At 45.6% G+C, this 27,123-nt stretch overlaps 1 protein-coding gene and 1 long non-coding RNA gene across 5 annotated transcripts in view; one reads left to right on the top strand and one right to left on the bottom strand.

Annotated features, from left to right (window-relative positions):
* LOC114932179 (uncharacterized) overlaps positions 1-27,123 on the top strand; it is a 177,147-nt gene that overhangs the window by 65,888 nt on the left and 84,136 nt on the right. The window lies entirely within an intron of this gene.
* E75 (ecdysone-induced protein 75) lies at positions 225-15,509 on the bottom strand. The gene is given in 6 exon segments (XM_085485075.1): positions 225-2,772; positions 2,774-4,582; positions 4,964-5,205; positions 8,083-8,227; positions 14,861-14,949; positions 15,247-15,509. Coding segments are annotated over 6 exon segments (2,685 nt in total). The 5' UTR covers positions 15,467-15,509; the 3' UTR covers positions 225-2,592.

Genomic DNA, 27,123 nt, shown 5'->3' with positions numbered 1-27,123 from the left:
TTTTTTGTATGCAGAGAAATATTATGCATATTTTAAACCTATATATTTTTTAAAATTAGATTATATTAAATTCGCAATTTAATTATATGCTTAAATAAATAAGAATTATATAGAGATAAAAATTTAAATATAAGATTGAAATATTCTTAAAAGGATATGAGCTTGCGGAAGAAAGATTTGGAGAAAGGTCGGGCTAGAGAAGTAAATAAGTAGACAAATTTTTTTTTATGTATAATTCACCAGACAATGTTTATTCAGACGACCTCACAACTCCCAAGCGTACAAAATGACGTGCTCACTGGGCAATATGCGGGGCTGCATTTGTATTCTTGCATGTAATAGAGTACGTTTTATATCCATATTTTTCGTTTTTTTCCACCAGAAACAACAGCTGTTTGTATTCTTCTTCTTAATGGATAGGGAAATATATCATACTTTATATGTATCGTTCACTATAATAATTATGTGTAGTTTATGCATAACAAGTATTACGATATCAACGCTAGGTTGTCTGCGGGGGTAGGGACAAGACAAGTGTTCGCTTTAGTGTGCATGTGTGTTGCTGTTGTGTAAATATGTCTGTCTCTTGTGTCCATGCGTGTATTTTGTAAAAGAGAGCCAGGAGGATTCTATACGAGGACTCGTTCGAGGACAAACGGGGACGGGTTGTGATACACGCTACACGGCGAAATGGGGAGAAAAAAAATGCACTCTCTTTAGGTACAATAAATACAGAGGCCTCTAAAAGCTGGGTGTTTAGGAAATACTTCTGGCTAGGCTATATTCCAGCCGGGAGACTGAATGTGCTTTCAATACCCCGTTTTGACGCGGACCAGCTTCCCTTTAATCTAATCGAGGTTGCGATTGCAACTCGGTTTGCAATCATCGATCCAATACGGAATCGGACTTGATTAAAGCGAGCTCTCTTTCTCCTTAGGGGTATCTGGATCCGTCTCAAAAGGAGGCATAAGTGTTTCTACACTGTTTACTCGCTCAGCGTGTTGTAGATTTTTTTATGCGTGTTTGATGCGATATTCATACTAGGATTCGGGGGAGATAGAGTTTAGGCGGGGAAGAGGGGGGAAGGAGGGGGAGAGGAAGGGGGAAAGGCGGGCGTCTCAACAACACGTCGGCGGCGACCCGCCGCGTATCTTCTAACTTTCCCTCACGATTTTCTCGAAGCAAAAGAGGTTCACTCGCGCCTAGCCAAGACATAGCCTTACGAATCTACTATTTACACCGCGCTTCGCCATTCTATCGGAACTCCGCTTTGCTTCGCGGCTTCTCTCATTCTCTCATTATCTCTCTCTCTCTCTCTCTTTCTTCCTTTCTAACTTTGTTTTCGTCGCCCACTCTCTCGCTCTCTTTTTCTCTCGCGATCCTATCTCGATCTATCCGTCTGACTTTCAATGCATGCACACACGACACATAATATTGTATAACGCGTTTAAGCGGGCCTACGATACCTATCTCGCTATACGGCGCGATTAGAGGATATAATTACTTCTCGAGTCGTTACTCTTCGAAGAGACGAAGAGACACGACACGTAGTGTACAAAGGTACGGTAATTGCAAACTAGTGGCCGCGGCGGGCCGATCAGTCTCATAACAAAACGTTTAATTCTGTAAAATCGCATGCGCGATTTTCCAATCTCGGTTGCCACCGCGATCAAGAAGCTTTTCGATTTGCCCCGACTCATTTGCACAAGCACGTTCACTCGTCACTCGCTCGCTTTCATTTTTTTTTTTTTTTATCTCATTCTCTCTACGTCTCCCTCTCGTCATTCGCGCAAGAGTATCATACGCGTCTTTTTTTCTCTATACACGTACACGAAAAAATGATAATTTTTTTACGATTATAATACCTTACACATATTACAATAATATTAATTAGTTTTATAATATTCAATAATTATAGTAGAGTAGATGATCGATGAATGAGGTGGAGACTGTACAGGATGCGCGATTTCCATGATTATCACATGTAGATAGATTATTAATTTCTGTAACACTCAATCTTTTATTTTTTTTCCATCTCGCTGATGCTCTATCTTCTAGATGTACACCTAGAGCAGATAGGTTTTTAGGTAGGTAGACAGGTAGATAGGTAGTTTTAGGTGGATAGGTAGCTCCCTTACACGGCATCGTTGCTCTCATCGGATCGGCACTCAACGGCGCAAGCGTCCGTCCATGATGTCCGTTTTCCATCGTCGTTTCGCACACTTTCGGAAAAAAAAAGGAACTCTCGCCACTGAGAATGTCTGTCTTCCTCGTAAATATATATATATATATTTATATATGTATATATATATATATATATGCGGAGATATATCTCGTCCGTTCCTCCGTAACCTCCACCTCCTTTTTTCGCGCGATTTTTTTTTAGCAATAAGTAGTTTAAATTAATAAATTATTTGGTTTGTCACGCGCTCAAAGCGTCCTGGCACTTTCGTTTCTAGTTAAGAGACGGGGAAGGTTGTACCGCGTTACGACGACGATTAACGCACGCCGGTAAGTGATAGATGGATCAGACATTCCGGTTTCGCGCGCGTCAGCACGTGTCACGGGAGATCACTCGAACTCGCGAGAACACTACGCCTCGAGTGAGAGGGCCTTGCACGGTCCGACGAGCGGTCTGGGTGATGGCGACGGGGATGGCGATTTCTTGGATAGGTTTAGCGGTTGCTGGCTGTCCGCGATGTCGACCTGCAGCTCCATCATGTTGCTCGGACAACCGGATAGTACCAACGTGGCCGCCGTACTCGAGGTCGGTCCTCGGACTCGTACTCGTACTGCTAGTCGCCGCCGCGGATAGGTATCTCGGCGACGAAGCCGGGGAATTGCCAACAGCGAGGTAGTCCGAGGAAGACTGCTGTTGCTGCTGCTGTTGTTGCTGCTGCTGTTGCTGCTGCTGCTGTTGTCGCGCGCCTGTCGTTGTCGTGATTACCGAAGTGGCCGGCCATCTGTTCGAGTAGCTCGTGGTGGCGCATTGCAGAAGACCTTGAGATCCTTGCGTTGTGCGCGCTGTCGCGGTAGTTGTCGACGCGCATTGCTCCGCGGGCGACGGCGATGCTGTGGGCGATCTAGGGCTTGCCTCGCCGCGCATTATATAGTTGTGTATGATATCCGTGCGTTTCATCTGTTCCGCTGTCATCCGCGGGCCTTCCATCAAGCTTCTCGCGAGGGTGGAATGCGTGCTGCTCAGCAAACTCGCAGTCTGCGGACACTGGGGTTGCGCCGTTTGCGTAGGCGGACTTCGCGCTGGTGGCGTAGTCAGATGTCTGTGCAACTGAGACTGCGTGTGTTGGACCACCACGACCGGCTCGGCTTCGGCGCTGTCCTTCTGGCGCAAGGCGCGGAACTTCTTATGCGGCTTGTAAGCTTCGTCCATCAAAGAATTGGTGTCGTACAGCGGTGGCGCCTGGAGCACGCGTTTCAGCACCGGCATGTCCTCGACTTCCTTGTCTTCCGAACGCGGACTCGAGCACACGGACGTGGGTGCGCTGCTGGCGCTGCTGCTGGCCGGTTTGTCGGTCTTCTCGGTGCCGGATTCGATTCCGCTGTCGCTCGGTGAATCTAATTTGCGGAATCGCGGACATTGCGGCGGTTGAGGTGTCTTCGACATGGTAGCGCGATGAAGCTCGTCGTCCCCGGAGCTGGTACTGCCTGAATTCGCTCGTCGTCTATGCGGGCAAAGTCCACCGGCCAGAGTAGCGGCTAGAAGAGGCGCGCTTGATGCATGATGACCGCTAGGCGGTGCGACGTGATGATATTCCGTCAACGAGGCAACTTCACCGCTGCAAGTACTTTCGGTACTCGATACGCTACCCAGCGGACTCTTGACCGCTTCGTCCAGAGTTACATCCGAAGCGGAACCCCAGGATGCCGGGGGCTCTTCCTCCATTGGCCAATGTGATTGTTGTTGAGCGGTGATAACGTGCGTTTGTTGTTGCTGCTGTTGATGTTGTTGCTGAGCCTGCAGCTGTTGTTGTTGCTCGGTCATTTTGAACGCCAAAAGTTTTTCCGAATGAAGGGTATTCAGAGTTCTTAGGTCCGGTATCTTCTTCAATAGCTCGCGGAGAATGTCTGGATGCTGGGGATGATTCTGCGCGAGTATCGTTTGTAGAGCGTTTCGGAGCTTATTGTGCATACGTTCGACCAATTCGGTATTGCGAAGCCCAGGTCTGTCGGCGGCGATCACCACCACCGAACAGAACAATCCTAATTCAGCGTCGGATAATCGCAAGGAATTGACCCTTTCGGCAAAGTCGAACATCGAGTCCATTAGGAATCGCGCGTTACTACTATTGTGGATGGACTCTCGCTTGAGCACCTGGCCGTTTAAGCAGATCATACTGTTCGTTTGAGCGTCGAACATGCACGCCAGCCGTACGAGCAGCACCTCGAAAACGCCGGCCTTTAGTAGCGTGACCTGGTCGTCCTGTGCCAGCAGGCTAAATCCAGGTATACGTTTCGCGAATTCGACGACACCGCGTATGGCCGGGGAGAACCTCTTGGAGAAATCCTGTAGCAGTTCCTGCTGCCCGGTCAATGGTTGCGGATTAGGATTTAAGGGGCATGCCTGTAACAGAAGAACCGAAATTTCGAGGTCAGGAGGCGACGAATCGTTAAATCACGTCGAAGGTCGTCCGTTGTTACTCGGAAGAGCATACCAGGCGTCCTCGTGAGGGAAGGAGGAACGAGACGAGACGAGGCGAGGTGAGACGAGACGCGAGGTTTACGCGCTCTCGTCGGCTCTTGCTTCCTCCTTCGCGGTAGCCGAGGTCGCCTGGTTCTTGCGCGATTTCCGCGTAGAGAGAACGCTCGAAAGATCAAGACGGCCCAAGGCCCGCGGAGCTATTGACGTCAGCGTAGACGACGCCGACTGTTCAAATCTTAATGCGCGGCGCGAAACGGCTTGCGTAACCCGTCAATGTCAAGAGAAAAGGTCGAGCTTGCTTACCAAGGTCGGTGGACACGCGGTGTAGTTTGGGGTCTCGCGGGCTCTGGCGAGGATCGGGGCCACCTTGTCTCTGGTAAAGTCACATGTGTCGAGATGGGCTCGTACAACGGTCGCGAGAAGACGTTGTTCATCCTCCAGTTCGGCTGCTACCGCCTTCTCCTGAGAACGGCTGTGGGAGCTCTGCTGCATGGCAGCCAGAATCCTGGCCTTCTCACGTTTTGGCACGCGGCCGAATCGCACCGCTGTAATCAGAAACGGATGATGATCGGTTAGATGTGCTGCGAAGCTCGTACGTCGCGCGCAAAAGGAAGCACGACGATAAATAGTTAATGCGATCAATGGATGAATCATGCAACGGACCCGCCGACCGCTAGCGCGAGATAACCTTCGCGCGAACAAACGTCGACATTCGCGTGATGCTCGCGCACGTAAGAGCGAGTGAATCGAAGGAAACACCTCTCTCTCTCTCTCTCTCTCTCGAATTACGGTAAAATCTCTACGGCTATTTAAAGCGCAAGTACCGTCACACCAGATATGGTTCCGCGCTAAAGGTGAAAAAAAGTCAGAGGGGAAAGCGCACGACTTTCTCGCGCGAGAAGAGATGAAAGTGCGAGCGACCGCGTGCTCCTCGGTTAGAAAGTACGATGTTGCTAAACGTTCCGATCGCTATCACACCGCGCGTAAACGTTATCGCCGTGTAAAGACACCTACGTGCATTATGATAGTTGACTACTCCATTGAGGATCCCTTTTAGAATCGGCAACTCGTCTCCCATGACGATTCAGGGAAACCGCGTGTAAAAGTAATCAGATGAATTTTCAGATTCGATCGCACTTTTGATATTGCACGTGACTATAACTTTTCTATATCGGTCACTATAAATCACCACCGTCCGACATCGCGATTGTCACTGTCATGCGAAGGCTCTCTGCGTGATGACGTTGCTCTTGCGCGACTAACAATCATCGAACGAATCCTCTCGGCTGACTCGAAGCACGAGTCACTCCAAGATAGCGCGTGCTCGCGAGGAAGAGACTGCTCCGACTTTGAAGAATCAGCGCGACCGTAGTACGCGTGCAGACACGAGACAGCATCACAGCCGACTGAGTGATGTTCCGCGAGTTGCGTTCAACAGCCCCTCCACTTATTCAGCCATCAACGACCCCCACCATCGCGCGCGATTGTGGCCTTTGCCGAGCCTTTGGCCTTGAACTTGGTTTCAGCGACAGCCGCACGAGGCGTACTGCCGACCTATATACACTATATAGCGAGCAAATGTACGACGCGTCAAGCGTAGCGTTTAACGTGAGGAGCGAGAAAGATAGTCGTCTTCTATGCGCAGATGCAAACTTCCTTTGTCGGGGGTAACTTACCCTCGACGACCTTGGGCAACCCCTCGCTCTGGCTACCTGCCCTGTCACCAGCTGTCGATAGTCGACTTATCTATTTGCGGACTATCGATCGTCAACGTTGAAAATATACCGACCCTATAAAGCTAAAGTACCGATTTCTCTCTCAATTATATCATCTCAAGGTCTTTACGATTCAATCACGAGAACGAAGAATCATTAAAGAGTGACGGCGCGTATGAATAGGAAATAAATAGAAAAATAATTATGTAGAGGAAGTATCCCGGGGCGAAAGTCAAGGTGACTTATTCAATATTCAAGAACGCGGTCTTCTCTTTGTTCTCTCAAGCCTGTCGAGTCTGCACCAAAATTTCCGATCCATCTCGCGGAGTGTACAAACTCGTATCCAAAGTCGCATTCGTAAAGATTCGCGCGGATATATACAATACGACACGGGCAGATGGAGGGAAAACGCGACCGGTCATAATGACGACGAGTTGTCGGCCGGAAAGCGCGAAGCGCTATGACCGGCTGGTCACGTACGGCTTCGGCCAGACGACGGGGTCTGCGACGGGAGCATGCGCCTACCGGCCAGGTGGATCCGCGGCCGGTCGTAGGAGGGAGAAACTGAGATGTGAAGGAGAGGAACGCGTATACCTCGGGGAAGGGAAATGTAGTTATGAAGCAAAGTTCGCGAGGTCTCCGCTTCAAGTGTAGCGCCACGCGACGGCGCGGCATCGCCGTCGGCTCTCGGTGGGGACCACGACCGAAGAGAGAAGAAGTTGAGGGAGCGACGACGATGTAGAGTGGGAAAAGAGGGTGAAAGATGGTGGGAGGGTCAAGCGGGAGAAAGGGGGAACGTAGCGGTGTGAGTAGCGGTACTCTTTCTATGGACTTGGAATCATCCGCCAGACGAACGCAGCGGCCGTCTATTGACCCCGCGAATCGCGCATTGATATCGGTAGGCGCATCGATTTTCCGAACGAAATAACCAAAATTCGTATCTTCCAAGTTTTTTTTTTAGAGATTTATACACCCTTTACCAATCGGTCATGATTATTCAAATATTGTATGCAGATTTTTTATCTGTCAAAATTGATTAATATCGTAGTTTCGTATCTATATTTAAAGAACAGCGCGTTCTAATTTCATCGAGCGTGATATATAAATATATATATATATGTATGTGTATGTGTATATATATATATATATATATATATATTTGCGCCCGCGCGACATGTCGACGACCTAGGTCAATGATCCCGGCGGGAGATGCTGCGAAGCATCGCGCGCGCAACTGCATTACCGCGATTATTCGACAATCAGAGACGATCAGTTGGGATTTGATCGATTCGCCGAGAAAAGAAAGCAAGATCTGCTTATACGCCAATCGAGAGATAATCGCCGTTGCTTTCTCAAACGGCGCACTGGCCACTTTCGCCCGTTGCGACATTCCGCCGTGTCGCGGGGAACGACGTTACGCAAACGGTCAATGACCTGGCAAACTAAATTTTAGAAACTCTTCGTGAAAAGCGTGTTTCGCGAGAAACGCACGGGGAAGGGGATTGCGACGTTTTACTTAATCTGGTGCGATTGGGAGCTCGGTCGAAAGAGAGGCTGCTTATCTTATACGATTCGAGAAAAGGAGAAAAAGATTATTGATATGATTACAAGATAAATATTTCAAATTGCGTTATACTCTCGCGAATTTTCCATGTGCGAAGAGGCGAGAATAAATTCTTGCGCGTGAAATATTAAAAAGAGACTCACCATCACGACTCATGCCGACGGCGATGCACTTTTTGAGACGGCAATACTGGCAGCGATTCCTGTTGATTCGGAGGATGCTGCACTGTTGATTCTTGGTGCACGGCCGATACTGAATCTTCTGCTGGATGCTCCGGCGGAAAAAGCCCTGCGAATCACCAACAAAACCCTCGTCAATCTGACCGTCGCTGTCCGACGAAGACCCCGATGAACAATCGGTCCCCGAACGCGGGGCGGCCAGATCACATTCGCACAAGCACCCCATTAATTCACTCCGACTTGGGAAAATGGAAATCGCACGGCTTATCTGAACGAGATACGATGCAACGAAAGTCTCTGATTTATATATCGCGTCGAACCAAATGATTATATCACTCGATGACGCTACCTAAGGCCTTTAACAAAAAGCCTCTCTGGCGGTCACTGTTTTTCTTCACGCGTTCACCAAAACTCGCGCGTGTATATAGTCTCTCTTCCCTATAGGTGGACGCGCGAATACCAAAGTGCAACGCGAGTTTCACAAGAAGCGACCGTTTGTATCGGAGCTTGGCTGTGGACTGGCTCTTTCTAGCACAGAGAACATAGAGCCTCGGCACATTGCCTCTGGCATGCCGAGGTGGGGGACACTGTGACCTAATTCCCGGACGTTCACCCGCAGTTCACCGCGTGAAAGTGAGAGTCCCCCTTGCGCGCACTGGCGCTCCTCGGCCGTCTCCCTCTTTGAGTTCTCTCTTTCTCCCAGTTTCTCTCTCTCTCTCTCTCTCTCGTGCCAGAGTGAACCTTAGATAATGTCTTCCTCGTCGTATCTACCGCGAGCGCTACCATAGAGGCTCACGGGCGCTCTACTAACGGGTTTCTTCCCTCTCCAACCCACCATTCGGAGCCACCCTCTCCGAACGACCTGCCCTACCTCTCTCGGTTCCTACCCTCGCGCTGATACCCCTCTAACATCCACCCACCTCACAAATATAGAGAAATCTCCCTCTTGCTATATATATATATATTTTTTTTTATGTCCTTTTTATCTTTCGATCTCGTTAACCGTTACCGAGATGAGATGAGATGCGTCCTCCGCGAGGAGACTCGAGAATGAATAAAAATCGGGAAAGGGGTAGGTTAGTGCGAAGATACTTCCCGTCGTGTATCGGTCAACGACCTCGCGAGACGATTACGTAACGCGCGCGACAAACGACGCGTGGGGGACCCTACGTGAGGCTCTTCTATGTACGTTGCCGTGATCGTCGACGTGTCGTGTCGACGGCCGCGCTTGTATGCACGTACGCGTACGAAAAGTTGGCGATGCTCGGAGTAACTCCGCCGCGTGTGACGTCAGACGCGCGACCTCGCCTACCTCAACTTCGTGCGGAGCATCGTCGAAACGATGTACCGTTGCACCTCCGCGCCCGGGCTGTCAATCGGCGGCGAGCGTTTGATGCGAGTCAACGAACTGTCAGTGTTGCCCCGATGCTCTAAGCCTCTCCGATCGCTCGAACGAGATAATAAAGTAATCAAATAATCCAAATTCTCTCTCCTTTCCGACTCGTTTCGCAAGGTACTTCAAGTATTATATTCGAGATGAAAATGGAATAATTATGCTTTTTATTATTTTGTGCGTTTTAAAGAGGCTGAAAAATTCGATTCGAGATGTTTAGATTTTTGTAAAAAAAAAAAAAAAAAATCGGGCCACGAGCTACCGTCGTGGATGCCCGGACGAGGCCAGCAACCCCTGTTGAACCTCTCGGTCGGCGGGAATCCGACAAGCGAAGGGTGAAGGAGGAGGTGTGTGGGGGAATGCGGTGCATCGATCTCTCGAACCGTGCATGGCCCGTGACGGGTCAGGGGGCGACCACCTTTGCGAGCTACCTCAAGTTGTTCCGCGTCTTGTTCTTCAAATCTTTACGATAATAAAAAAAAAAAAAAAATTAGAAAATTAAGAGTTGATTCTTCAGCTGCTATAAAAGTATTTCTAGAGATCTTTCATTCTTTTTTTTGTTATGCTCCCACCTAATTTTATACTATAAATCTCGATTTTCATTGTTCCACAATTCCAACATTGATCATTGGCTTCGACAATAGTTTCGGGAAAAATTCATCGAGAAGAGAACCAAACGAAAATGACGCGCTCGCTCGCATCCGCCGAAACTTTCGCCGGATTGAGAAAGTTCTCCGTTCTCCATTCGTCGCGATGAGAAAACTCATTTCTGCAAAAGTCGTTCTTATTACTCGGTAATTAAATTTTTAGAAAAAAAAAAAAAAAAAAAAAAAAGAAAGAATTTTCTCCAATTTTCTAAACAATAATAAACACCCAAAATATACGACTATAATAAAGATTGACAGCGCGATTCTAATCTTCTGCAGGAGGACTCGCGCGATCTCTCCAACGATTTAGCAGGATCATGGTTGATCGATAGTTAAAGCTCCAATTTTATGTTCCGTGGCGAGCGACAGAAGCGCTTGGCAGGAACGACGATGACGGGGTTGTATACGAGCGCGTACATGCTTGCATATGAGTACATATATATATATATATATAGGTAAAGAGAGTGTGAGACGTACACACGATGTGGTCGCGGGGCCAACGACCGGAGCGCGCGACTACTGCAACGGATGGAGGGATATGGCGATCTGTGTCTGAGGGACGGTAGGGGAAGGTGAACGTATCTGCTACCACAGAGGGAGAAAGAGTGGGGGCGGGAGGTACCATAGTAAAAGTAGGAGGCAGGGCGGGGGTGGGAGGGAGAGGAGAACGCGAAACGGAGTAACGGTGACGTACGTAACGCGCGCGCGTGCGCGCTCCAACAGTCGCGACACTCTCCGCTTCGAGGGCATTAACCGCTCGCTAGCTAGCCAGCTCTCGCTCTAGCACTCTCCTACGACCCCAAGAATTTGCCGTTCTATTCTGTTGCCCGGGCGCATCGATATCGGTTAAGTCGATCGGAGGTCAGAGATATGACACTTTTGTACACCCTGCTGATATAGTGTAATGGTGTATAATTAGACATCGATCTCCGATCAGTCTAGAGAGATAATGCTCTTGGTATCAAAATTGATCTTCGGATCGTGTTTCGAAAATAATTAAAATTTATAGGAATCTTCTGCCATTGTTACCGATTTTATGCCGACGAGCCCTTTCAAAGTTCATTGATTCGCCGATACGTGTGACGCGTATCTCGGGAAGAGGCGAGAATGATCCATTATACTTTTTGCCGATGGTATCGTGTTTCGCAGGACGAATTTATCGGGTGTAAAAATTGCGGTCCGATTTCGCCGGGGAAGCGTTATCTCGAAGAGAGCTCCGGTGGACAGATACCATGTCGAGCGAACACCTACCACGATAATAAGCGACTGACCCGATTCTAAAGTAGATGCACCGGGGTCAGTAACCTCGAGCGAGCACCGAAATACTCGCGCAATCAAATGAAAATGAGATCGCGACTCGTTACGACGTCAAAAATGACGGTTATCCGAGAAGGGGAGGGGAAAGTGGGGGAAGGCTTCCCCGTGGGAAGGGGTGTGTGGAGAGGATAGCGGAATGAGGGAGGAGAAGGTGGAGAAGGAGGGAGAGTGACGTAACTGGCTCGGAGGGTCGACGACCGGAGGGTTAATGCACCGGTCGCCTGATTTCAACCCTCCGGAAAAAGCGTCGACGTGCACCTCCACCGATGATTGTTTCGTCGCGGAGATTTAAAGAGGAACTTCACTGTATTCAACAATCTTATTTTTTTTTCTTAAATAACGTCTTTTCGAGAAGATCGTAGCCACGTGAGAATATTGGAGCTTATGACGATTTTTTTTTTTCACGGCTCTATTGTATCGAGAAAGAATCTTAGAAATTTATATGTTTTAATTTTAGATTAAAATTTGCTTAATTGGAAGAGATCTCTCTTTCAACATTAATGAAAAATCCATTTTTATTTCTCCAACAATTTCAAAGCTTATATATGTTTTATAAGTCAAAACTTATCAATTTAAAATATTATTAAAGCACGTATAGTATTAATATCGTGAAAATCATATTTATTTCAAATCTCTATATGTACCGTTATGGCAGCAAGAGTAGGGCGATAATAGCACCGTTCGACTATTTCCGAACCGTAATCGATTTAACTCGAATTGATTTAAAATATTCAAGAATACGCATCTATTTTATTCTTCTTCGTGATACTTTAATAAACCGACAAACATATTTTTTTTTCGTCAACTTTTGTCCATTTTCAAAATATTCTCGAATCTATCATTAATTGATAGAAATCATACAAAAATATCGTAATATATACTCCGATCGACAAACATTTTTTCTCCTCCAGCCACATTAATATTTCAGTGTTGCAATCCGCGGCGACGCGAGGAGAAAAGTAGCGTACTACCGATGAGAGACGGTAGAGCGAAATAGTGCAACAGTGGTGCGACCGAGCGACCTAGTCTTAAAGATATCCAACACTCTTCCGCGTTCTCTTCCCTTTCCACGCAGCCCCTCTTCCAGTACCTTAAGACGGTCTACCGCTAGCGGCTAGGTCACTCGGTGGAGACTCGTTCGGTTTAACGCCTCTTACGGCGCTGCGGCCATAAGTTACTGACCTAGTCAACCAACCGGGGGCCATGACTCTGCCTACCGATTAGTCTTTCCAGTGAATTTCAAGCATCGGAAACTGTGACGAAAAGTGGGAGGACGGTTCGGGGAGACGGAAAAATCCTTGGCTGGCCAGGTGTTTTCACGTGGAATGCGGCCGATCTACTTTTTTTTTTTTCATGCCTACAATAGAACGCGATGAAAGCAGAAGTACCTGCTCCACGGCATGAATCGAAAGGTCCTCCCGATACTCTCACCTTCCTGTGATCGTTACGATGATGACTGGGTTTTCGGTTGGCCCAACTCTCTTTCTTTTCGCTACCGGGTTCCCCACTAACGTGTCTACCCGACGGTTCCGTTCGATTATCCCAATAGGAAAAGCGACTGAATGAATTATTCATCTATTACTCTCAAAGAGTTGTGTTGAAGAATATGGAAATATTATTCAGTCTATTTTGAATCTCAACATTATATTCTACACATATATCTGTTCATATTAAACAGCGAATTAATATAGAAGAGAATTCAATCAGTCTTGCAAGACGAAAATATATATAAACATAAGTCAAGAATATATCAAGAAAACTTTCAATTATTAAGTTCTTTAATAATTCATATCGTAATTCTGACAGAAACTCTTATAGACATTTATTGATAATAATAAATTTGTAAGAAATAAAAATCTAACAAAAATGATAATTAACAATTCGTGACGATTGCATTCGAGTAGGAAATGTATTACGTTAATGCATTTATCTTGTACGAAGATTCGTAAAAGTGGCCGCGAATCGCGAGAGTAGAAGAGAGATGATAATACGAAGTTACCGCGCGAATGGTCTAAGTCGATCTGCGAGCGCGAACGATGCACAGCACCTGGTAGTACAACCACCTCTACCTTCCGTCATGTGTCGCTGGAAGTGGTAAACTCGGCGGTGGGTAGTGGCGCCGTTCCTTCACTTCCTAAAACGCGCCGATAGCCAGTGCTATCCCACTTCCGGTCGAGTGTGTTGAAAGACGCGGGTATCGAAACGAAAGATGTCAAAATCGAGACACGACTGAACTCGTGAAATTATAAAGAGAAAAAGAATTTTCTTTTACCTCTAAAACACGAAATGTAACAATAATGCTCCGATCAAATAGCTTCCTGGATTTTTCATTTGGTTAGGATTTAGTTAAGCTGTTAGGCAAACTGCTGTCAAAAAAGGGATCGGTAGGAAGAATTTGAAGTCTACCTGCTGTGAGAACCTTTTCCTGAATTACTTTGACTAGTAGTCATAAAGATCACGATGAAAAAAAAAACACATTTTTTGTGCGCTCTTACGTAATATACGATTACGCAATGGTTAAATTCTTTTTTAAAAGTTGTTCCATTCTCTTCCTGAGACCGATGGCGTCTCAGTAACGCAAAAAAAAAAAAATGACGCAGAGGCGTATTGAATGTCAATGAGAATCTACGAGGAAATGATTAATGTTTTTGATCGTGATTACACTGATCATTCCGATATAAAAGTTACGATTGAAAAGTTCGCGCTTCGATGGTCGATGATCACAATGACCCTGGCGATACGTAAATCGAAAAAGACCTTCGCGGAGATTCCTTGCCGATGAGGGGGAACTACCGGGTCGTGAAATAACCTCAAGGACCACCTCAAATCTTTTATGATTTCCGCGTGACCAAGGTTAACTCGTGCTCGGTCAACATTTCCTATACAGCCTTGGTTCACGCACATTCACACACGCACGTTCATTCCGACTGGCCGTACCGCTCATTAGCAATTTCGATATTTTTGAGAGGCGTCTACAGATTCTTTAAACAATTTTGAATCATTTTTTTTTACCACAGATTTTTTCAACCAAGATCCTACTTCAACGAAAATTTGATCTCATAAATTTTTTCACTAATTATAAATAATTCTCCAATTAAAATTAATTGATTTACTTTTGATATTTTTTCAATTACGAACCAATAAATGTCGGTGTCCCGACAACGGGGTGAAGCGAGCTCGATTTTCTCAACAAAACACCGGACAAACATATCGAAATCGCTCGGCGCGAAAACACAGCTCGTGCGACATCGGACTCCGTCAGCAGAATCTTTGATTTAAAAATCCGATTAGATATTGTAACGCAAGCTCTCCTCCTCGAGCCTCGACAATAGCGCTGACAGAATCGGATCGCAACGCAACTGACAACTGATCCGTCGGTACTCACCTTGCATCCTTCACAGGAATGGACTCCATAGTGAAAACCGGACGCCTTGTCACCGCAGACCCGGCATAACACGGTGGTCCCATCGAATTCTGAAACACGAGAGAAGTGCGTTCCGTTAATGCAGGTCGTCGCGAACGATATCCTCTCCCGCGGCTTCCTCTCCACGTGCCGCGATGGAGAGAAAGGTGGGAGGGAAAGAAGAACACTTTCTCCTCTCTCTCTCTCTCTTGCGCGCGCGTGCGGCGTGTTACAGCATCGCTGTATTACAACTTTCTGCTTTCACCTGCAGTTCCACCCGCTTTTTTTTTTACGCTCGCACGCGCTCGTCTTAAATTGCATTATTTATCACGGCGCGGCGTCAAGAAGAGATAAATTGTTTCGCGTACCTATGTTGAGTTCGGGCTCCGGCTTGGCCGAGGAGACTGTCGAATCCATCGTCGGCATACTCGGACTAAGATGAGCCGCTAATTGCGCTACGTGATACGGACTAGACATGCCCTGAGCGGGTACACGCGGTGGCACGTTGGACACGCGGGAATCAACGATTAGGGATTCGGGAGACGTTGCCAACGTGTCCTGCGCGCTACTGTCCGGAATAAGAATCATGTTTCTTCGGGGAGATGGGGAAACGTCGTCACCCTCTGTCAGTGTTCTCTCTTCCCGGACGGAAACTGCATCCGTTTGCTCACGACACTTTTCACTGAGAACGATTAGGGTCCATATTTCTCGATATCGGTCCACTAGGTTCCCATCTCGCTCTCACTGTCACCAAGCTCTCACTAATGACCGGATCACTAATGAATGAATATCGATTCGCGGGCACCGCAAACTTCCGCTCGAGAGAACTGAACTCCGCTCCGAGGCGTACGAAGGATCGGTACGATCTGCGAGCGTGCAAAGGTTACAGCCAGGTGTTATAGGCGCGATGCTCGCCGGCAAACGCGAAGGATGGTAGCACGAACGCACGAGCGAGCGGATGGGTAACCCGAAGAGAGAGTGAAAGTAAGTCTTCGCTCGAGGGAGGTTCGCGTTGGTCTGACTCGTGTTCGGTGCTGCCGAGTATTGGTTACCTGGGGGCCGTGCAGCCCTTACTCGGCAACTCTGACCAACTCCGAAGGTGGGGAGGGATTGATGTGCCTGCTCGCTTGCCAGGCTATCGCAGGCAGCCTCGACCATCTACAATGTCTACGCCCTGGCTACCTAGTATGTAGTAGAGGACACACAACACATCGGCTCCGTACGCTCTCTTACAGGGCCCCCCGAGAGAGTTCATCGTATTTTCAATGCTGGAGGTCACTGACAAGTCGCTGCGGGCCCTGTCGGAGCTCTCTGCCGTCGCGATCACGACGGGCCCGACCAATCCGTCGTCGGCTCGTCGGGCCTTGCACTCGTGCGATTGGTCCATCTTCCCCACCACGTCTACCGCCGACCAGCCGGCGGGGTCTCCTTCCTCCCGTTGGAGGAAGTTCATCGGCCGAAACCTTGACTGAATTACCCCGCAGCGGCGGCCAAGGCCATGCGCCCTCTCGCTCGAGCTAACCGCGAGCGTACTGATTGTCGCATCGCTTCTCTCTTTCTCTCTCTCTCTCTCTCTTTCCTCCTTTCGTCATATCCTTGTCCCTTACCTCTCTTTCTTTCTATTCCCACACTTGTTCCTCTCTCTTTTTGCTTACTCACTCTTTCCTTATGTCTCTATATCGCAAGTGTTCTTCCCCTTTGCTCTTTTTTCCTTCCTTCTTTTTTTTCCTTGCGGCATATGCCCCGCTTTAGTTCCTACTATTTGCGAAAAAGAGTAATTCTTTATCGAAACTGATTACAGTTGCGCACAAATTTCCCCCTACGCTTCTCGGTTTGCATATATATATATATATGTATATTTATAATAATGCTATTGTTTAGCCGGAGTGAAGAAAGAAATTAATAAGGTTTTCATGGTCAAACACAAATTTAAATTTCATTGTTCTGATAAGTCAGATAATGCGGATGATAATGTGTCAGATTCAAGGAACGTATTTTCTTCATCGAAACTGATTAGTTATGCAGGGTACAAAGTTTTCTTGACCAATACCGATATTTAAATAAATCTTAATTTAAGATTTTTATTTTAATGAACTCCTTTCCCCTTTGATCCCTTTCAAAGAAACGAGAAATAATTCGATTCAGGATTTTGCTCCGATCTTTTTCTCCCTTACAGTTTCAATGAAAAATTAATTTTCCTTAAAATTGACGTATTACTGTAACCAGATAAAATTTAAATTTGTATTTCACATGAGAGTCTTACTAATTTAATTTGAATTTTCTTCGTGCGATGATTTAAGAATATCATAATTCAATTGTGAAAGTATTATTCGTAATAATAATTTAATCTGATTTAAAAATTTGTCATCAAGAGATTCATATTTATGAACGAAAAACTGATCGTCACGTATATGTTTGCACGAAAAATGTGATGACGATTCGACATACTCGCTGAATCAGACTGAGAGATCAAGTTGATGTCGGTATTCTAACATAAATACACTCGGTGTCCCGATCGCATTCTCTTGCCTGTTTATCGGTTTTCTTACGTCGCATCGAATTACTGCTGATAAAACTGAACTGGATATCAAACCCACTAATTATTGATTCTCTTCAACTATGCAATAAGAATGGAAAAATTTAGTTTATATACTGAAATAAGCAGCATATATAATTAAGTTTAAAAATAAGGATTTTGTTTATAAGAAAATTGAATATTGCGGTAATCAGGTCTCAAAACTAAACTTACTACTCATACAAAACTGATTATAAATTATCAATCTTTTTATGTACTGTTTAGTTATTTATGATGCTTGATTAATTATTTATGTGCAAGAGAAGAAAAAGAACGAGATCGATGCTCTGTAATTGTTTTGTTGTAAAATCGCCACAAAAAAAAAGGTAACAATGAAGAACATATGTCGACTCCCATTCTTGACACGTTTCAATCATCTCAATTTTTGACAACATTCTAATTCTAACTGTATACATTCTACCTAACTGTACACATCAAAGAAAGTTTATATTTATACGTTCATATGCGACAAAAAATACGTAGAACAAAATAAAATAAAGACAAATTTTTCTTTACAACAATATATTGTACGATGGACAATAGAAAGGTTGGCAATAATAAGATTCGAAAGGACAAGCGTAGAGAGAAGGGTTGTACGATTTTCTATATTATCGATTTTTGAGGTGATCACTCGGTGGTTTTCTCGCTTTTTCACAAAAATATATTTCCGAGTCTCGGAAGTATTCTCCCATGGAAAATTCGTGAATGTACTTTCTACCGGTTTAAAGAATCAATATAGCTGCGAATCGAATGTGAAAACTTAAAGATATTGACGTGTCAATTTTTCTTTCATTAATAGAAAATAATTCATAATAATAAATTATATAAGACAAATATTCACGTCTTTTTACTCATTTTACATTTTATTTGCATTATTTATATTTATTTTTATATTTTATTGATATTATATTGTACAGATTGTATAAATTAAAAGTAAAAATGTAACTGGGTATCTCTTCCTTCTATCGTGCTTTTCATAAATTGCTGAGATGCATTATATCCAGTATTTTTTGAAAGGAGTCGGTCTTTGGTTAACCGATGCTTATTGAGCACAATAAATCGCCTCTCTGTAAGATAGATTTACGCGTATATTTCGCTGAAACATTTCTTCACGCTCTCTTACTCGGCTACGAACTCGGACAGACCTCGAATGTAATGACCGCGACGACGGAGGTCAGACGATGGCGTTTCCTTGAAATCGGGTAGTGACCTGCAGCCACGCACATTTATATGCAATGAATACACCATGACCCTCGCATCTATTTTTAATCGATCGTACTGTAAAGCTATCACCCGTGTTGTCATTACGTTCTTTTTTTTTTCTTTAACACTTTGTCAGAGAATATTACATTCTCGAACGTGAAGTGAATTTGAAGAAGAACGACGGCTCATCTTCACTGACATATTTTATAGCGTTGAAAAAATATTGCGCATAATTTCTTCGAAGTATATATATTTGCTATTGTGTCGATGATCTTCGCATAAAAAAAGAAATTAGCTCGAATGAATAGATTCTATGACTGGATGAATGTTAATTATGTCGTATAATAAAGCCATAGGTGAGTTTCTTCGCTTTGCCTGGTTCTCGCGTTTGAATTACATGACTTTCCGCCTTCGCGTACGGCTTAATGGATTCGTTTTAGCAATTATGTAAATAGGATTATCGGCGTTTGCATTGTGTATCAAGATAGTTCGCGATTCCTTCCTCTCTTGCTATAATGGAGTAGTAACGCGCAGCGATGCATGTATAGAGACGAAGGTGCGCGGATAAAAATGTAACAAGCAGAAGCGCGTAATTAGAGGTTGGCTTCTCCGCGGCCGAGGATTGCATTGTCTACCGTCCGTGTCCTTGGCACTGAGCGACCGGTCGCCGACTTCATCGTCGCTTTGCCTCCATCAAGATTCTCTCGGCTTCCTACTAGCTTCTGATTATTGCACGCTCACGATGCGAACGTCGAAGGTCTTGCATAGATGCTATATTCGCATCTCTCGTAGATTCTCCTCGTCAAATTTCCACGAGAGAGATTTTTAATTATAATTGAAAAATTATACATCCCATCAATCTGCATTCTTAAATTATTTCCAAGAAAAAGACAAAGGGGAAATACCTTGCCTGTCATGCGCGAATGAAAAGTCAGAAGGTAAATAAATTTTTATTACGATGAGATTTATACGTGCCGTATATTAATTGCTATAAACGAGGGAAGAATTCTGTTTGATCTGTACGCTGCTTTCACGCGATTCGCGGATTAACGGAGTGCATAGACTCGGTGCATCGGCACGGACGCCGATCGTCGCGTATATGTCGTACCGCTGAGTAATATGGTGATACTTCCGCAGTGGGCGCTATGGGGCAGGCTATGGGCATAACGGTGCGCACGGCGCGTCACGCATATGCGTGCGTGATGTCACTGAACCTGGAGCAGCAGCAGCAACAGCGGTAAGAGCGGGTGCACGTATGTACAAATTTGCAAGAATACCGCGCGACTGCTCCGTCTTTTATCGCTTTGCACCTTATATGTATCACCGATTTTGCGTTGCACGCATTTCGATTTTTATTATGCGTAAGAATTATCCGTTGGAATTACCCGTAAAAATTGCACACATTTGAACAAAAATCTCACGAAAAATTATTAATAATAGATTTCGGAGTACGGTCGACTTTTTAAAAGAGAAGATCCTGAATCTTTACATTTGTATATGAAAAGGACGTAATAATGTATGTTACATAAGTTTATTCGGTAATATAAAATGTATGTGACCGCAACGCGCGTGTTCCTTTGGCATGAATGTCGACGGGTCGATTGTTCCAAAAAGAAAAGGAACGGAAGAGGATCGGTGGGCGTGGAGGAGCAGCTGCGTTGTATCACGCGTGCACCCGCTGCACAGGACATTAAGATGCGCGTTGTATTTCGTCGGCGTAATCTTTACAATGCGGCGCGTGTCCTCGATCATATCTCGCTCAGGGAAGCGCAGTGACTCAGGGATATGTGTCAACGGCGATGTGTCGTCAAATGGACGCGTCGAATTTCTCGCTCACGAGATTGATCGTGATTCCGCTGCATTTCCAAATCTTTGATTTTTTTTCTACTTTCCACTTAAAATTATTCTCCAACTTTATATTAGACCTAATAAATATCTCGGTCAATTTTCAGTCGGTTAGTTTTCGAATTTGATAAAATTTCTGTCAAAAGAGAATTGAAAAAAAGCGCGATTATCGAATCTATATTCAAGTGCATTCAATCGCATCAATCACGCGCAGGAGTCGATTGTGAAAATTGCGCGAGCGATACTGTTCGCGCTTGCCCGTTCGCTCGCGGCGAAGGAAAAATGGAAAAAGTAATTTCTCTGCTGGCGCCACGCGCTGGGTCGACCGATGGACGACTTGTGCCGCGACCTGCAAAGAAACACAAGGAGGCCGCTCTCGACCACCTCGTTGCGCTCGCGAGCGATAGAGTACACGCACACGATCGCTCTCTCTCTCTCGCGCGCGCGTCTGTAAATGAATTCACGCGTGCAATCGGCGCCGGGAAAAGATGCTTCGCATCGGTCAGGTGGAACCTGGTGGAGGAAGAAACCTGGAGAGGAAGGCAACGACAGCGACATAGATAATGTAGATGTCTGCGATAGAGTACAGTTGCAACGGCGAGGTAAAGATGAGCGAGCCTAGGTGCGATTCGCGCAGTTCGTGTTTAAAGAAAGAAATGCGATATCGTGCGCCATTCTGCGAGTCCTAGGAAGGCTTCGATTTCCAAAGCCTCGGCTTCTCGAACCCGTTAGATCTTTGATGAACCAAGATGGACGAGTTACAGTAAAGTCCTGTCAGTCCGCGAATCCCGTCGATTCAGTGTAAAGGAAGAAATAGAATGTCGTGATTGAATGTTACACGTTCATCATTCTGATCGTGGAGTTTATCATGATTTCGATTTTCAAAATCTCATTTCCTTTAGCCATTATACATTGTCGACAGGGAAAAATGATCGAGTTATAATAGATTGCTGCTTATAAATCGGATCGCGTGGGTTAAGCGAACGCAAGAAGTGGGATATCGCGTTATCCTGGCTGTGTTCTAAGAATCAAGAGCATTTCAATCTACAAAGTCGAGAACTCCTTGAACCGTTAGATCCTGTACTCGAATAGGTGTGTGCATCCTTGGATATTAGCGATAAGAATTTTACATACGTATCCACGGTCGATGCATTGTACATATATTTTAACATTTCGGAGAATTTAAAATCGCGTTATTTACGCTTTAATGATGGTATAGGTCACCTATTAAAAGTATTAAGATCATCGAAAGCGTCATTCGTGATGGCGAAGCCGAGATAAGCGGAAGGAAAAAGAAGACGCCTTCTCGAGGAAACGACGTGGAACGTGAAGGTAAAAGGCAGTGTTGGCAAAGAGGAGGACGGAGAAAGAGAGTTGAGGAGAGCAAGGAACGTGTACCACTAGCCTCAGGCTGGCCTGTTTCGCATTGCTACTTTGAGACGCAACTTGATTATAGCGAGTACCTTTACTTGTGGTCCCGCCTTCTCTTACGGATTGACGGACGGCCATTCGCGGCAAACCGCTTTTTTCTTTTTCGATTGATCACGAAAAACGAGGAGAAACGAGGAGGCCGATCGTGCGAGCCTCCTAAGCCGCTAACTGGGACTGTGAGAAAGACGAGACCGTGTTTCTGGGACTTGATCACCAGAATGACATTAATCGGCAATTCATTTTTTTCTTATTTTATATTTTTTGCACAAAAATTTGCGCGCACCAATTTTTGTTTCTCAATATTTATACGCTGTTACTATTCATTTCAATTAATTTTTTTTAAATGTATATCGTTAAGTATCTCATTGAAATATATATATATATTTTTTTAAATAATACATTCACAGCGGACACAAGAATAATGAATAAAATTATAAATTTTATTTATTCAACGACTTATTGCTTGGGAGAGAATACGATAGAACGTTAGATTGGAGAAATAATTGTCATAAAAATTCGTTCGTCTATTTAGCTCTGCACAAATAACCGCTAGTAAATCATACGTGATAGGTAATGGCGCGGCAACGACGGGACTGTAATTAAATTGCCGATTCAAGTAGCAAGGGTTAATGTATTTAACGTGGAAAAAAAAGCTTGTTTAATATCCTGAATTTTCGCGGTCATCGATCCTGGAATGGCGAGAAGCTTCGAACGAGGCGTGGTCTTTGGGAAGACAATAGACGTCGTGTCGGCGTCCTCGCGGTGCGTTGACCCAGAGAGTGTAGTCTGGAAACGATTAATGGGGGCTTTTACATAACCGGCCTTGCCGTTCTCGAATCTCGCGTCGTCCTCACCCGGTCGTCTCTCGTGATCTCGCGGCGATCTAAACTCCATCGTCTGGCATCTGCATTGTGAGCCTTCGCATTGTGACAATACACGCGGTATGGGAACCGGTTTCGCAAAATGCAAGTACATAGCAATGCACGGCGCGGACACTGATTGCATCCGTTGCACCGAACGCGAGTTGCAGGAAAGGGGAGCTCTATAATGGTGAGAAAGAAGAACGTTTTAGTTATATACAATAATAAGATGCTATCGTGTACGTGCGAGTTCGATAAAAGCCCGTTTCGCGTACAAACTATATATCAAACACGCATCTTAGTAACATTTCACTATATTATTAGATAATAAATTCCGCATATTCTTCTCTAAACGACGAAGAGACATCGCGTTTAGATCGCAGACCACGGAATTACCGTGGACGGTGGATTTAATTGGGGTAGAGAACCGTGTCGCGCGCCTCTCGATTCACCGTCGGTGGCGGCTCTCGCCGGGGTCCTCCATCAAGTGGGCCGGAAAGCGAAACCAATCGTGACCGCCGCCGTAGCGTAGAGGAACGACCGAAAAGCTTGAAGCGGCGGGAATTCAATGACCTCGGCGGTCGGAATGCGCGTTTTCCGCGGACAGGGAGCCGCGTTCGTTTGAAATTCCGCCGAGCGGCAGGAATTGAGGTCCTCCACCTCGGCGGTCTAGCATAATTGGGTGTACGAAGGTAGGGGAAGGTCGGTCACGGGTGCATCGCGCCGCGAGTGTGGTTGCTAAGTCAAAATCGGTCTATCCGAAGCTTCTCACTCCGGGCTGGAGGCGAGGATAGGAGGTGGTGAGGATCAGAGGGAGAAGCAAAGAGAGAGAGAGAGAGAGAGGCAGCAGGCGGCTTCCGCGAATGTTACGGGACTGCATAGCGACGTGGGAGTGCAGCGACTGCATCGGCGCGCGCGTCTTGCACCGACGCGTGCATGTCGTACACACACACATATGTGGTCTCGGGAGTGCGCCGACCCCTACCAGCTCGCAAAACGGTCACTGACCTCTTCGCGCCGTTCGTCCCCATCCCAACCCGCGGCGAGACTCGCTCTGCGAACGAGCACCTGCGTCGACGCTGAGCGAAACGTGCCGGGATTGTGCGGGGCGTCGCGACGCCCGACACAAAACCTGGGGCGAGAGTGCACCCTTCGAGACTATCGATCCTTTCCAGAAGCGATTGTCCCTCCGATTTCGCGAGAAAGCGCACGCGAAATATAGAGATAGCGATAAGTATCATTTTTTTTTTTTTCATCTTTTATTTTCTTCCTCTCCTAACAGAGCGAGTTGATGATGATATATAGAATTACGGGGTGAGTTAAAAAAAGAGAGGGAGAGAGAGAGAGAGAGCGCAGCAAAAAAAAAAAAATATTGCGACCGTGTGATCGGTCTCGCTTTAACTTTCTTCGACGTCACTTTGGCGTGGAAAATAAATAGATATTTATTGATAGTCTCTGAACTAAATGATCCGTTTCTAATGTTGTTATACGGAGGTATCTCGCGAGGTCAACCGCATTTCGAGCTTTCCGCGGCACGGTTAGAATAAGGGATAAAGGAGAAGTAGAGGAAGAAGGTGGATTTGTTCCTCGCTCTCGTTAGATAGGCGCGCTTTTGCTTCCCGGTGCCTAGGAACGTGCGAGATGCGAATGCAGGAAAGGAGAGAGAGAGAGAGGGCAGAAAGAGAATAAGAAGAAGAAGAGAGCGCAAGAGGAACAAGAAGAAAGAAGAGGCAGAAGAAGAGGGGAACGCATCCTCGGGGCCGTCCTAACGGTAGGGCGGGTCACTGCACGCGGCTACGCGAATGCAATTCTTTGCAGTTGCACCGCGAGCGCCTCGCAAAGACTTCTACCAGATCGTGTGCACCGGTGCAATGCCCTACCTAGGTGTAACGCTCCCAGCTGCCCTTACGTATCCTCGCGCGAATGCACGTCCTTTTTTTAATCCTCCTCTCTTCCCTCTTCGCTCGTCGTCCTCTACCACCACCTTCGAGTCCTTGAACTCTCTCGCGAAGGGCTCTCCGTTGAGAATACGAAGAGGCAGTCTCCCAGATAATCGCTCCCGAAGATGTTCGAGGGCGCACCTGACTCTTCGGTTTTGTCATAAAATCGATTAATATTTTTCGAAAATAATGTTTACTTAATTATCAAGTCTGGGGATATCTTATAGGGATTTATCACGGAAAACTATGAGCTTGGAATTGATAAACGTCGAGATATTTTTTTTTCCGAGATAGAAATCTGAACCGAGAACATCATATTTCGAGAAGAGTGGACGTCATCGCGAGATACGATCTCTTCGAGTTACAAATAACTCTTTCGTCACACCGTCTAGAAAATTCATCGCGTTTCGTCGGTATAAAGCGCGACGCGTAACAGTACTCCTACGTTTCTACGCTTAAGTACGCACAAGTCCACGCGCTCGTACGCCCGAGAGGTACGTGCGTGCGTAAGAGCATGAATGACATAACGATCGTAGGAGTCGTCGGCCGTCGACCCTGGATTGCCGGTACATTACTAGCATCGCTTTTTTTTCCCCCTGTAAAATTTTTGTATTTTTCCTCTAGCAACTTTTTCCCCAGCCGGGGAGTGTCGCGTAATTAGTATCGCGAACGGCCACTAAAATTTCGCACACTACTCCTTTCTGTCTTACGAGCACGCATGCGTGAGAGCGAATGATATACGAACGATCAAGAGTGTTCGGTCGTTGACCTTTGGCAAATGCACTCGCGATGCATCGCGTTTGAAAAGAATTCTCATTAAATAAAATATCTGGTTTTTTTTTTTTTTTTTTTTTTTTATACGCGGATAGAAATAAATTTCCTATAATACACGATTCGTGCGGTAAGAATTATTGTTATTATGATACTCGATTAATCGTTGATGTGAAAATGGGATTGTCAGAATTTCTGCTCGTCTAAATTTTAAGAAATAATTCATCGGGGATGATTTATTTACGTACGTTTCTCCCTTTCCTTCATCTATTTCTGATATTGAAAGGAAATTAAATTGAAATGTTAAATCGATGTTTCGAACAGTTATGGAAATATAATTGTCATCAGTTGTCAGATCACAAACGTAATTTATTTCACGAGAGCATCGAGTATGACAAATAGCACGACAATTCTGGTAGCAGTCGGAAATGGACGTCTCATAGTGAAGAGTGGCTTGGCGCGCTAAGCCTGTTTTTCTGACCCACATCGTCAAAAGTTCGTTGCCACTATAATCCAGACGTGGCAGTCATACCTGCGCAGTTTTGTTAGATGAATGATCTTTTGCGTCATACGGTGTGACCACTGTTTTCGTTGATGTAACGTCTGGCGTGGTGGTAAGGCACATGGTCGTCGTTGCGTGCACGAGAACCGGGAACGGTTCTCTGTTTCTAGATAGAGGTCGATCTACTTTCGGTACTGTGTGAATTAATAGAAATGAAATGATGACAGAGAAGAGGAATATTATTAATACATATTCAAATTGATAGCGCTCGCGATTGTATTATTTTTACATGAAAAGTGAGGTATATATATATATATATATATATATATTAAAGTGCATATTGTACATATGAATATTTTAAACGCGAAAAAATATTTCGTTTAATATATATCTCGTTACAAAAATGCACGAAAATAAGATGCATCGAACATCTGGCTTGTGCTACTGAGAAAATAGATATTTTATCATATATTAGCACGCGACACGGTAGTACATCTTGAAAATTGTTCTAGATCGTATGCAATCCTCGCGATAGGTCACTTTTTCGATTTCCTTCCCCGGCAGCTTTCAATGAAAAAGCGAGTCTCGTCTCGCGACTCGCTCGATCATCGAAGATTCTCGATTTCGGGGCACCGACAACGAGAAGGAGGCGATGAACTCGGTCATCGGGCAACAAACTGCAAGCCCCACTAGCTCGCCATCGTGGCTTCCTCTTTGCCTCTCGCTCGTTTCCCTCCCTCGATCCTTCGCGCTTCTTCTTTTCCTCTCCTCTTCTCCCTCTTTTTCTCTCCTTTTCCTCCTCCTTCTCTTTTCGATTACACCGCGCACACACGCGTGAGTTTGCTTCGCTGTGCGCGAGGTAACGCTGCTTTCGCGAGGGACGCTTGACCGTGAACTTCTCGATGCTTCTTCGGGATTTCTCGCGCGGAAATCGGGAGGAATCGTGTCGACCGCGTGACGCTCCCTTGCGATTTCTTACGGCCGTATCATGGGAGAAGAGAGATAAAGTGGATGCTGGGGAGCGAGCCTTTAGATCTTTAAATGCGCTTAGTTATAGTTCCTTATATCCTTAAGTGGATTATTAAATTTTTATTTCAACTCATATATATATATCCTCT

This window comes from Nylanderia fulva, unplaced genomic scaffold, assembly GCF_048542155.1.
Source record: "Nylanderia fulva isolate GAGA-0341 unplaced genomic scaffold, ASM4854215v1 Scaffold34, whole genome shotgun sequence".
NCBI lineage: Eukaryota > Metazoa > Arthropoda > Insecta > Hymenoptera > Formicidae > Nylanderia > Nylanderia fulva.
This window is presented reverse-complemented; position numbering and strand designations above follow the sequence as displayed.